Raw genomic sequence first — 13280 nt, forward strand, 5'->3', positions numbered from 1 at the left:
TAGGACCTCAGTTGAGGGGAAGGAGAAGCAAAATGAGCCAATGTGAGTGTTTTTTTTTAACAAGCTCTAGTGGTCTTTTTTTTTATCATATGAGTTACGTAGTGCGCTTGGGTATTCGCTACACTTGAAATGCAGTGTGGAAGGAGGGACCAAGGTCTTACAGTCTTCAGTGCATAGATAAGGAAAAGGAAATTGAGCAACTTAATTTTCATTTATCTTGGGCAATGACTTAAATATTTGGATGGAACATACTTCAGCATATTTAAAGGTGTTGGATTTTTTTTTCAAGCTCTTCTTGGTGTGTTAGCTCTAAAATTTTCTTATTAGATTATGTTTACATTGAAGGGTGAAGATGTCAACCGGACACTTGAAGGTGGGAGGAAGCCTCTTCACTATGCAGCAGACTGTGGACAGCTTGAGATTCTGGAATTTCTGCTATTGAAAGGAGCTGATATTAATGTATGTACATCAATTTGCAAACAGATGTTAGGGTGTTAGGATCTTTCACACGCACACATAAGGGATTGGTAGAAGTGCCTAAATAGTTACTGAAAGACTTAAATCAAAGAAAACAATTTGATGCATTTAAAAATATTTTGAGAGGTAGTCTCCTAGAGGTTAGAAGCTTAAAATTATGTTTATTAAATGTTTTTCTTCTTTCTGGACACACTAGGAAAAGTTGTTTCTAGCTATAAAAAATTCAAATTGACCATGTTTAGAAAAATAAATCCAGTAATTGCATCTAAAGTTTGCATGAAATACATATTACATTTATTCAAAGAGACTTCAGAAGACAGTGCAATGCATCCTTGGCCAGGGCAGGATCAACTCTGTTTAAATCGGTGTGCTTCTCTTTTTTTGGAGACATTCTTACTTGTAGAAACTTAGTCATTTTGCTGTAGCTTGACATGCGTGGCTTTTTGTCATGAAAACACTTTGCTGTCTTTTAGTGTAGTTCTTCATGAAATGAAGTTTCTAAATACTTTAACCATACACCCCAAACACTGTGCTTTAGAATGCTTGTCTGAAAGTTAATGTATAAGACATCTTAGCTTTAGTCCTTAACAAAATGGCTTGGATTTTTTTTCTTGGTGTCTGGAAAGATTATTTCTTCCTCAGGAATTCTCCCTCCTAACTGGAGAGGTGGAAAAAATGGAGGAAAAAATAAGAACATTTTGGTTGTTCCATTTCTTATTCTTTCCAGGAGTATAGTTTAGAGAGGAGAAGATAGCCCAAACACTTCAGCCAAAACTGGTTTCTGAAGTCAGGCTGGCTGAGAAATGGGAGAATTGGGAGTAGTGTTTTTAAGTTGGGTGAAATTTGTCAGCTGAAACACTGCAATTTCTATCATTGGCCTAAAGAAACAGACAAACTTTGGGGTACCTAGAAGTCTTACAGAAGAATTATCTTGCTGTTACTTCTTTTTTTAAACAATGACTTTTCTTTTTAAAAAGAAGAGTAAAAAATTTTGAGGGAATGTATTTCTGGATAATATTCTTAAATCCTTACCTTCACTCTACTGTTGACAAAACAAAATCTAAAAGTTAAGTGAAACCTTTTAATGCTATGTGAAATTTTACTTCAAATAACTGTGTCTCAATTTACAGGCTCCAGACAAACATAATATCACACCACTCCTATCAGCAGTCTATGAGGGCCATGTTTCCTGTGTGAAATTGCTTCTGTCAAAGGTGAGATACAAATGTTTAGAACAAGTTATCCATTAGCAAAATATATTACTATGATTTTTTTCAATAATATTATGATGCTCCAGATAAGTTCAGAACATCAAACTAATGCTGTTTATGTTGCTAAACCACAGAGGGTACTCATTATGGAGGAGATAGTTGAAGGAGAAAGTTCCATGACTTTTGCAGTGTAGCAAAAGTAATAGTGACCACTAAGGGAGTATTGGGAGCTGCAGCTAGAGAGCAATTAACAGCAAATCAGGCAAGAAAAAAAATGCATTCCTTCAGCAGACAGGGAGTGGGATTTAGCTTTGGCAGCTGCTTAAGTGTTTTCCTGTGATGGAATCTCCGCTGAGAAGTTGCTCAGAGGTGTGGTTTCCCTCTGCTTTTGCCAGATGACTGAAAACCCATCTGTGTTGGCAGAGTGAGGGGAGGTAGAAGTAGGAAGACAAGCTTTCTATCTTATAGAGCTCGTAAATTTTGTCCTGGGGAGAATAAACTTAATCTGTTTCTGTTCTCCATTTGATTCATATTACAAAGGTGATCCGTTTTACAAAGCAGTAGTTAATTCAAACAATGTTATGTCTCCGTTCATATGTGCTCCTTCCTGTTACACATCACTTTAAAAAAGGAGGTTAACATTGCACTTTCAGTATGTGAACCCACTAAAGTCATTTGGCCAGAGGATTTCATCCTGTGTAATATTTTCATATGTCACTTCCAAGGTAAAGTTTTTCTTAACTACCTTAATGCTGTGTGAATTTCACTTTTCTTCACTTCTCTGATCCTGTCTGATGCTAGTTATGTCTTTCTGTGAAGAAATGCTGTGACTATTAATTTAGGATTCAAATAGTGCATCCAACTTGCTTAAATTTGTTGTGAGGACTGATCATTTAGGATCAATTACAAAAAAAGTATCCTTTATTCCATGTAGTATTTCTCTCCATTTCTGTTTTGAAGTGTTTTGCATTCTAAATAAGTTGCTCAAATAATAAATAAGATGCCTCCAAACTTGAGTTCACACCTGAATTGTCTGGCAACTAGTAAGGGTCATGCATTCATTGTAGTCTCTGTCAGTGAGGGCATTAAGGTCCTTCCTGAAGCAACTATTTTTTACACAGCTTGTGAGAATGCATTGTTCTCTATACTTGGTACAATTTGAATGGCATTGGTTAAGTTCAACAGTCATGAAGATGAGGCAATCTTAAAAAGATGTGCAGAATGTTTTAAGAAAGTGAACTTGGACTAGGAGATGAGGTTAGAAAAATGTTACTCTAACCGGATAGTTTGGGAAAGCTTGTATTATTTTCAGATTTCTTCATGCAGAGCTCAATGTTGTACCACATCTACTTGCTTCCATTCACACAGGCTAGCTGATGAAATATTTATGAACTGGAACTTTGCTCATCAGCTCACTCTGAGGCAGATCTTATATTAAAAGGTTATTCTTTCTCTTACTCAAACAAGGTTCATAAGAATATTATCTGCTGTCACAGCTTGTTTGTAGCATAGTCTGATTTTATATGCTCTTTGATAGCAGATGCCTGGGAGATCAGGTAGTTCAACCCTTATTGAAAGTTACAAAAATTATTGACTGTTTAACTTTGACTATTTAATGTTCTTTCTCATTGCTTTTGGAGGGGAGTGTATTTTATTGTTACTCCAAATGCAGGACAAATATTGAATGTCTGATATTAGTGTATGTAAATAGTGGAACTGCAAATGATGGACCAATATATTTTAAGATTTTTCTTCAAAGCTGTTCTTTGTTGCTTTTGTAAATACTACACTTTACTTACTGCTGAGAATCTTCGTTATTTTAAATGTACCTACTTTCAGCTGCCTTCATTTACCTGGTAGTTGATCTCTTGCATGCTTGGCCTTTCATATAATATCCCTTAAGCTGTTGGACTAGAAGTCAATAACATCCTTAACATATTTTTTTAAATAGGAAAACAAAAATAATGAATTTTTTGTACTTTCACAAGCTTTGAGAACTGATGAACACAGTGATGCATATCTCCTTAGTCTGTTTGCGTACCACAAATATAAAAAAGTTAGCCGTTTGATCAAGCTAAAATTATGTAAGGAATAAGAGATTGTTCCTCTTCAACTGCTAATATTAGATTTCATATAAATAATTCTATGTTGGATGCAGTTGTTGGTTTGGAAATTGAATTGTTTTAAGCTAACATTCTGTAGTGCCTTCTGCAGTTATGTGAATTGTGGGGATGTTCACAGACCTTTCATGTGAGACTCTTAAGCTATTGAGAGGAGCAGAGGTGTTCAATAAATGTTTCGGACATTAATTGGACATAAAATGCAAAAAATCTACCTTAATAGAAGTACTGAATATGAAAAAGGTTAGCTTAGTCAAGGTGACCTCTAGGATTTTTGTAAACTTTCTGTTACTGTACAAGATTCATTTGTCTGATGGAAGTAAGCTGGTTACTCTTTCATGTAGTGTTACCGCAGAGCATTCTTTAAACAATCTTCCACTGAAAGCAGTAAAAGCATTAAAAGTATTTGTGCATAATTCACTTTCAGAGGATAGTAAATACATATAAATAGTAGAGACACTAAATCAAGATTCTAAGCTCTTAAACTGTCTAGAATGATTAGGGTGGCCACTTGATCTTAAGCTGAAGTAGCTTGGGTTGCTGCTAACCTGTGCTTTCTCTTGTTGATACTAATGATCATGCAGTTGCACAGTGAAATAGAGGCAAGCTTCTTCTAAGCTCATGTTAGAAACAGTTTACACTCGTAAGAGCTTGATTTGAAAAGTCCTGGGGGACCTATGCTGGTTCTTACTAGTTCAGTCTCTACAAAAGGTTTTAATGTATATGTCACATGACTAATAGAATTTTCTATAGATGATACTAATAGTTGAAGCCATTATGCCAACTGTTGTCCCATAAAAAGCAGCAACTCGTTTTATAGAATTTCAACTAACTTTTAACAAGGCTTTCCTTGATAAAGTACAGTTTGTTACTCTTGTTATTCCTCAGAAAGGACTGTTTTGGGGTTCTTAGCTAATGCTTATCACACATGAAACATGGCACTATATGAAATACAAATGACTTTTTGGAATAGTGAAGGCTAGTGGTTTATCTGGGAATCACTGGCAGCCTGTGTACAGCTGAACTGATAGAATCATAGAATCATTTAAATTGGAAAAGACCCTTAAGATCATGGAATCCAACCTAACACTGCCAACTCCACCGTTAAACCATGCCAAGTGCCACATCTATGCATCTTTTAAATACCTATGGGAATGGTGACTTAACCACTTCCCTGGGCAGCCTGTTCCAATGCTTAATTACCCTTTCAGTGAAGAAATTTTTCCTAATATCCAATCTAAACCTCCCCTAGCACAACTTGAGGCCGTTTCCTCTTGTCCTGTCACTCAGAAAAGAGACCAGCCCCCACCTCACTACAACCTCCTTTCAGATAGTTGTAGAGAGCGATAAGGTCTACCCCTGAGCCTCCTTTTCTCCAGACTAAACAACACCAGTTCCCTCAGATGCTTTTCGTAAGACTTGTGAGACCCTTCACCAGCTTTGTTCTTTGGACACAGTCCAGCACCTGTGATGGCTTTATACAGATCTGCTTTTGAAATTTGCTGGAATACTTAAGGTCATAAAAAGAAAGAGATGAGGAATAGGAGATTTTTTTTTTAGGCATATAGTTATGACATCTGAACTACAAAGTCTTTAATAATCCATTGAAATCTGGCTGATCCACTGCATGTGATGTGTCAAACTTTGTCCTTCATATACATTGCTCTTTTACTGGTAAGTTGGGGGAAAATGTCCAAGGTTAGCACAAGGTGCTAGAATGACTTGAAATAGTTCTAATTCTGTTCCCTATCATGCTTTTCATCAGAAGAGTTCAGAATGGACACTGTAAAGACAAGTTAAAAAATAATTCCTTCATTGATCTGGAGATAAGATGCTTCTTTTTTCCTCAGAAGCTCAGTTATTAATTATAAAGCTGATGGTCCCATTTGGATTTTTCTTTTATTAAAGCAAGAATCATTATGCTAATCATATGCATTTATTGGACATGCAGGTTGACACTAACTGTATTTTCCTTTCTTATGAAAAACTTAACTGTTAGAGTACATTTGGAGTGAGTATAGGAGGAACAAAACTAAAGATGTTGCTCTTAGTCCTAAACTACTACTAGCACTTTGTCCTTTTAATGTCTTCTGAGAAGCAGTAGAAAGCCAATTACTAACTTTTAAGCAGTGCTCCCAGCCCTTCTTGCTATAGCCCCAACCAGTTAACCAGTTCCTGTTCACTGGGGTTATCAGTGTGTCAGAATTAAATGGTTTCACAGCTTCTGAGGGAGCAAACTTCCTCTGGGAACTGCTCACATGTGAAGATTTATGTGAAAGCAGTGGAGGGGGAGAAATGTTTCAAATTTTCAAGAGCTCCCTGAAGCACCAGTCTGGTTTGACAGTACCGTAGCAGGGTGATACCTTGGATGAGCCCTCTATCTCAGAAGCAGAACCTTCTACTTTATTCTGCAGTACTTGTAGGAACATGTTGAGGAAAAGGGTAGAAAAATCACGTTGGGTTACATCTAACATGCAGATTAAATAATTTTTAAAAAGTCTGGAAGGGACCTCAAGAGGTAATCTTCAATGCATTTTAAAGAATGCCAGTGTTGTAGTAGGTGACTGTCTGACTTGTTCTCGAAGGCCTTCCATCAGCCAACTTCAGTGTCTGCCATTACTTAATATATTCAACTTTTCATCATGCTGGTGTCCAAGTGTCTGAATAGACTGTGCATTGTTTGTCAAGTCATAATATCACCATCATTATGGAAGCATCACCTGTGGCTAGGTTTGATCAGCTTCTGAATAAAATTACTGTTGCTGGAAGAACTGTGTTGGGTTGCATACCGTGTATCTAAATCTTGTGGTTCTCAGGGCCTTGGATGTATATAAAATTACATAAATAAGCTCCTTTCTGAAAATCCAAAAGATCTTACTAGCAACCTTAACTCTTAACTTGAATAATTTTGTTTTGGACGTTCATCACTGTAATAGGGAGAAGGAGTTTAACATTCTGCTTTCTGAAGAAACGAAGTGGAAAAGTGTGGTGTGTGATCTATAAATGGCCCTTTCCTTGTGCAGTTTGAAACATTCTAGCTTTAATGCAGTTTTTGAGGCTGTAGTTTGACAAGACAAAATATTCAATGGTATAAGGAGTCTCTATACTATCACCAGTCCCCTAAAATGGATTTTATATGGCAGTATTTGGAAACGGGTGAGGAATCTAGTAAGACTTTTCCAAAAACCACCTCATCAATAGCCTTGTCAGGATTGATAAGGGTCTGCGGAGAAGGGGGGTGACCTAATTAAGCAGGCATTGCCACTGGATGCTTTGCAAGATACAGCCAACGTGCGGTCACATTTAAGTCTGCCTAGTGAGATACTTGAGTTGTTTTCAGAAATTTAATTTATGATGTTCTGCAGCAGTTTGGATCACATAAGAGCGAAGGAGCACTTGTATGCAGTCTTTCTTGGCATACTGTCCCTTCAGTGTGTGAGATGAGTACATTGTCTACCAACATTAGGCTGTATTCCCATGTTACAGCTAAGCCAATGCAAAGGTTAGTTGTCTGCACTGTGCAGTCTTTTAGTACTCTTACCTGCATATTCCTTCTGCTTCCTTGCAATAGGCCTGGCATTTACCCTGTTCATTTGTCCCTATTGCAAGTTAATTTCTGTAGTTTCCTGCCAGCTGAGGCCTCCAAATTATTCTGTTGCAGATTTAGTTCCTTGTATTAGTTTATGGAATTGGAGAAACACTGGTGCCAAATCAAGAGACAGAACTGACGTATCTTCAGTTTCACTTAAGCTGCTATCCTGGCAGTTTTTTCAGTGCTTTTGCAGTGTGACCTACCACTTCCAGAGGGGGGTCTCCTAGGTTTGATTACAGTTTTTGTAGATGTACAATAGAAACCAGTTTCTCTCTTTTACTGCTCACCTAGTCTATGTGTTGTTCCTTTGTAAATAACAGATAGTGTTTGCTTGTTGCCATATACTAAATGCTTGCTCAGCTGTCTTTGCTGTGTCACTGTTTTTGTAGGGGATAGATGAATTTCAGATGAAATTTGAAAAAGAGACATGGAACAGATGGGAAGGATAAAGCTGAAGTCCCTTTAGCTCTGTCATACCCACACTAGTATTAGTTGCAAAGGCACAAGTGGTCTCTTTCTCTCCATTACTGTACTTCATGTTTATTCTTGAAGAACTATGGGAAAAATATTTTTGTAAGCCTGTTTGTCATCATCATTTTGAAAACCTGGTTCAATTTTATTAGTTTTGATAGGCTAAAGAAACACTAGCTATTGTCATTTGAAGGCAGGTACCCGGGATATTGTCATAGCTGAAGGATTAATGCATCCTTACAACTTCTTTTCTAAGGGGAAAAAAAAAATGGTCAAGGCTAAAGGTTATCTAGCCCTTGCATAACTTTTGCCACAGCTGTATCCCTTTTGTTTGTTTGTTTGTTTCCATGCAAGTCCATATTCCTTAGCCGTGCAGTATAAGATCTGTGCAAATATAAATTTGGCTAGAGGCTTATGTCTGGAGGTCACTTGTGTTTGGGAGTACCTGATCACAGGAAATCATATTTGAATGTACAGTTTCATTGCCTGGGAAATTAATTTGTAATTAAATATATGCATTTTCTGAGAAAAGAAAGCTTCTTACTGCTTCATTTTAGAAATTAAAATAAAAATACAAAAGAACTTCATGAAGAAATAGACTGGGCAAAATCCAAATACCAATTTGAGTTAATAACAATGCTTTGGACCTTTGTATGGAAAGTAACATTCAGCTATAATTGTGGGTGGGCTGAGACTTTAAGGAGGTGAGAAGTGAAGTGAAATAGATGCTTGAAAAAGGAGCTGTAGCTACATGCTCAATGAGAAGGAGTCTCACTGGTAGAAAAAAGTAAGTCTAGAATATTATGCCTGCCAAAACAGAGTATACCATGCTGCTACCTCTCTTGTGCAGTTTCAGGGAACTGGAACTGATTACTTCTGGATAAGTTTAGATTTCATCGATCTTATTTCCTACCTCTTCCATACTACTGCCCTCTTAAGAATTCATTAAATTCTGTCTTGAGTCAACCATGGCTCCAAATTATGACATAATTAACATTTTCTAAACTACCTGGTGATCCTGTAGCATTTGGCTACATATTAAAACTGGAGCGATACAAAAACTGCAGGACAACTCCTTCCTTAATCTTGTATGTGTTGTAACACCTATTTTAAGTTTTCAAATTCTTCTCAGAATCCCTGCAAGCATTTAAAGTGTGATCTTCTGTGAAAGGCAGGTAATCCCTTAACATTTGGCTTGACCTTGGAAAGTACATTCATCAAAAATGGTGAATTAAGTACTGTGAAGAAGAATCATTTGATGGAATTTCCTGGTAGGTTTTACAGGAAGTATTTGAAATGTGTTTTTCATATTCATTAGTGGTTGCAAATGAGTACTTCAGGAGGTTTAAGCAGTAATTTTGCAGCTTCAGAAAGCAAACAGCTCTATAATGCTGCTTTTACTCTTTGGTAAATCCTTTGTTCAGTATTGAAGTTGTTGACCATGTTTTAGGTTTTGGGGGATTTTCCCGTTTTCACCTATTGTTATGGTTGCATGGATTTAACCCACAATATTTTGTTTTTATTTGTTTTCTTCTATTCATGAAGCATAGCAAAAAACATGTTGTTGACTTATGGTTTTATGATTAAGGTACTTTGAACTGTAGGTTCTTAGACATTTCTTCCAATATGAAAAAAAATATAACCAACATACAGTTATTTTGCATAAATAAAACAACTTGCATTGTTTAAAACAGAGTGAAATAGTTGTATGACTTTACTCTCATAATTATAGTGCATGCATAAGGTTACTGATAAACACCTAACATAACTTAAGGGTAGATATACTCTTCCAAAGGTAGTTTCTCAAAAGGGCCTTTGTTACACACTTTCTTCTGAAGTTAGCATTTGCCTTGTTCAGATGTTTTAATTTTGGAATGCTCAGTTTGATTTATTAGACTATAAGAAACTTAACTTTTGAAGTTTTCAAACTGCATCTGAGAATACAAATGACAGTGTTTTCAAGCACTACTGTTGTGCTAATCATAGTGATCAGCCATAATCAATTACTGTCAAGATTTTGACAGATTGTATTCAATAAATGGTTTTCACCGTAGCACAGCTGTGGTCATCTCTGATGGTTCAGGCCTGCCCAATATGAAGTAAAGTGAAACATTGATAATGTGGTAATTTAAACTTAAAGATCAAAACCAAAGCTTTTGTTGGCATGTTTAAAGTGTCATTCCTTCCAAACTTATAGCGATTAAGGCTCCAGTGTTGGCCTGAAATTGCCAATTCCTTATAAAACTGTAAAACATACTTAAGTGGGGAAAAAATTAAAATGTGAGGTCTTATACTTGAAACTATTCTGTATATTAGAAAAGACTTTACCTTCCATTTGGGTGCAAGATTTCAATGTTAACAAACAACTGCTACATGTATGCTAGATCAGCCTCCAAAAAGCTTAATTCAGCTACTATTACAGAAGGTAATAATACAGTATCATATTAATTCTCAAAAATTGGAAGACTCAGAGTACTGAAATACACAATGGGTGAAGATGGTTTTTACTGCCCTCAACAAGGGATGGGTGAATTTACTAAAGTAGAATGAGTTAAATCTTAAGATGTTAAGGCTATCAGAAGTAGCATAAACCCTCTAGGTCAGAGCAGAGACATGCTTTTTTAATAAACAATTTTTTTTTGACAGGCTAGAGATCAAAATACCATATCCTTAAAACTTTTGAAGAACTCATTTTGCCTATTCCTACAAAATTGCCCTTTTTTTATAGTCCTTCATTTTTAAACTAACAAGCCTTACTTATACAGTATATAACCTAGAAATAGTTTTGGGACTTCTTAGTATGTCTTTCAAGTTTATGAAAATGTGTGGAATATCATACTGTAGACATCCCAAAGAGTGGAGCTATGGAGGTTTGCAGAATGATACCTAAAACTGCTCTGTCAGTATCTGATTTTCAGTTGAAAATGTTGGTTTGCTCTGACTTCCTGTAATACATGAAAGTAATTAGCTTTAGTCTAAAAAGCACTTCCTGCTTAAAGTTCAAAGGTAAGGCTAGTTAATCCTTTTCATTAATCTTAAAATATCTTTCTAGGAATTTGAGGCATATTCAAATAGTCTTTGTAACTTTAAACAGTAAAGTTGTTTGCAGCATGTTGTGACCCCAAAGTGAAGCAGAAATGTCATATCTTGTGTTCATTTTTTTCCCTTCTGCCTTTTCAGTATTGTTGATAATGTTAAATACATAATATTGGAAAATACTCTGTTATTAGGGAGGAGATTAATTTTTAGTAGATTTGACAAAGTTGGAACTGAATTGTCTTCCAAAACACCAGGTTTTTATTTTGCCTGTGTTATGTGCCAGCCTTCTACAAGACAAAATAACAGATAAAGTAATGAGTACTGAGAACTGGACTTAAGCAACATCAGTTGCTGTATTTCGGTTTGCTTTTAGGTTTTTCAGGGATAGCGGATTTAAGGGACACCTATTTGAAAAGCAGAAAAATATATAAAATTCAAATCATTCCATGTGTTTCTTTAAGAATCTTATATTTGATTTTGTGACAGAAAAATATTTTTTAGTGTAGGAGAAACCAATATCATGTTACAATAGACAAACCTTTTTGAATGCTTCTAATGGAGGATGAGATTTGTTGCGAAAGATGTGACAGATGTCATCCATTTGTTCAGCTTTCAAAATAGTTCTGCTTTTTGTGAAATATCTAATGGAATTTGGTCCCTGCTTTCTAATAACAATGTGTTATAAGAAATAGCCTATTGAGTTAGGCAATTTAGCACCTTTTGTTCTCCTCTGACAGTGGCAGAAGGGATACCATTTGGGAAGAGTTGTATGACCACTTCTGCTCGCTTATTCTCCTCATTCATAGTTCTATTGGGGATTTGAGAGATACACACATCTATCCCCTTTAGGAAGTGTTTATAGATTTATTGTCCATTAATTCATCCATGTCCTTTTTGAACAAGCTGACATCTGCCTCCGTAACTTTATCTGGCAACTTGTTCTGGAAGTGTGCTGCTTGCTGTGTAAACCAGTCTTCTACCAGTTTCATTCAGTGCCCCCAGTTTCAGATTCACAAGGTTTGATGACAGCTCTGCATTGCCTTTTTCTGCTACCTTCATGCTTTATGTGTTGTTTTGGTTTTTTCTGGACTGCAGTTATACCCTAGTAGCTATTGTGCTGCCTTCAGAGTGTGTTTAACGTTCTTGCTTTGCCCAGTGGCTTAAGAGGGCAAACATTCTTGTTCGTTATTACCCTGCCAAAGAAAGATTTATATATATATTTGTGTAGTATTTTAAGAAAAGAACGTAACACAAACATAAAATGTTAATAGCTTTTTACTTTGAGGAAGTAGAGAATACTGTGGAATCATTGTACTTTTATGAACTTTTCATTAAACTTGCTTCCAGGCAGTGTTGTACTTCTGAAAATTGAAGTCCTCTTGACCTGAACTTTATTATTTCCTTCCTGTTCTATTGAATGCAGGCAGGAATCTTTCTGCCTAGCTAAGGGGCTGCTCTCCTAATTTATTAACACTGAGTTTATTAAACAGTATCCTTCTTGGGTAGTCGTGACCCTCTTACCCTACATTCAGTAAAGCTGTTTTAGAAACTCAGGTCTTGCATGTCTGTAACTTTTCTGAAGTACAAATGTGCCTGAGGGTGGAAAGCAGTCCTATGCCTAAGTTAAAAGTTCTCTTTAAAGTTACTTCAGTTAAAAGTTATATCTCTTATACCCTAAATGATGATACACTGGCAGAGAGTTTTATAAGTTAGTTTTTAAACTGATTCAAAATGAGTACTGGCAGGTCAGTTACTGCATAGTTCCATTTTTCTTCAAGTCTAAGTTCCTTCAGGTTTTTTGAGTTTAATGTCAGAGAACAGCTTTGAGGCCCTTTTGGTTTCCACATGGGTTCTAGTCCGAGAGTGCTATCTAAGCAGTAGAAATAGTCAACATCTGCACAAGGTTTCATGGTTACCTTTCTTCTCCCAGGACAACTAAGATTATAACTGTCATATACCTGTTAAAACTCTCATTTTGTGTGTGGGGGGGGGGGTTAAAAAAGTTTAAGTGAAAAATAAGTATTTCACAAGCAGTGGGCTTCAGTGGTTTCAGCCCAAGTGTGTGCTTGCAGTGACCAACTAGGCACTTCTTAGGAACAGACCAATTCAGCTCATACCCAACAGAACAGTGATACTGCAGTGTACTGCATACTGTTTGGGCCAAAGATATTACATAGTGACAGGAGAGAGGTAAATGTTATGATTGCTCCTGTCACTGGAGTGAATTCATTGCATGTGCACAAATTGTATGTCTGTTTTACGCTGCCTGAAAAGTACTACAGAAAATGAGCTGGTTGGAAGGGGTTACTGTAATTATATCTCTCTCAATTCTTTACTAGAGTTCTCAAGACAATTTTATTTTCCCAGACT

The 13280-nt window shown here is 36.3% G+C and overlaps 1 protein-coding gene across 1 annotated transcript in view; it reads left to right on the plus strand.

Annotated features, from left to right (window-relative positions):
- The first annotated feature begins 330 nt into the window (after positions 1 to 330).
- The window catches only part of MTPN (myotrophin), a 15435-nt gene continuing 2485 nt past the window's right edge, over positions 331 to 13280 (plus strand). Inside the window, exons 1-2 of the mRNA XM_009700423.1 lie at positions 331 to 459; positions 1608 to 1691. Coding sequence (XP_009698725.1) covers positions 331 to 459; positions 1608 to 1691 — 213 coding nt within the window. The remainder of the gene's footprint in view (positions 460 to 1607; positions 1692 to 13280) is intronic.

The sequence above is a fragment of the Cariama cristata genome, unplaced genomic scaffold (genome assembly GCF_000690535.1).
Source record: "Cariama cristata isolate BGI_N322 unplaced genomic scaffold, ASM69053v1 scaffold17055, whole genome shotgun sequence".
Taxonomy (NCBI): domain Eukaryota; kingdom Metazoa; phylum Chordata; class Aves; order Cariamiformes; family Cariamidae; genus Cariama; species Cariama cristata.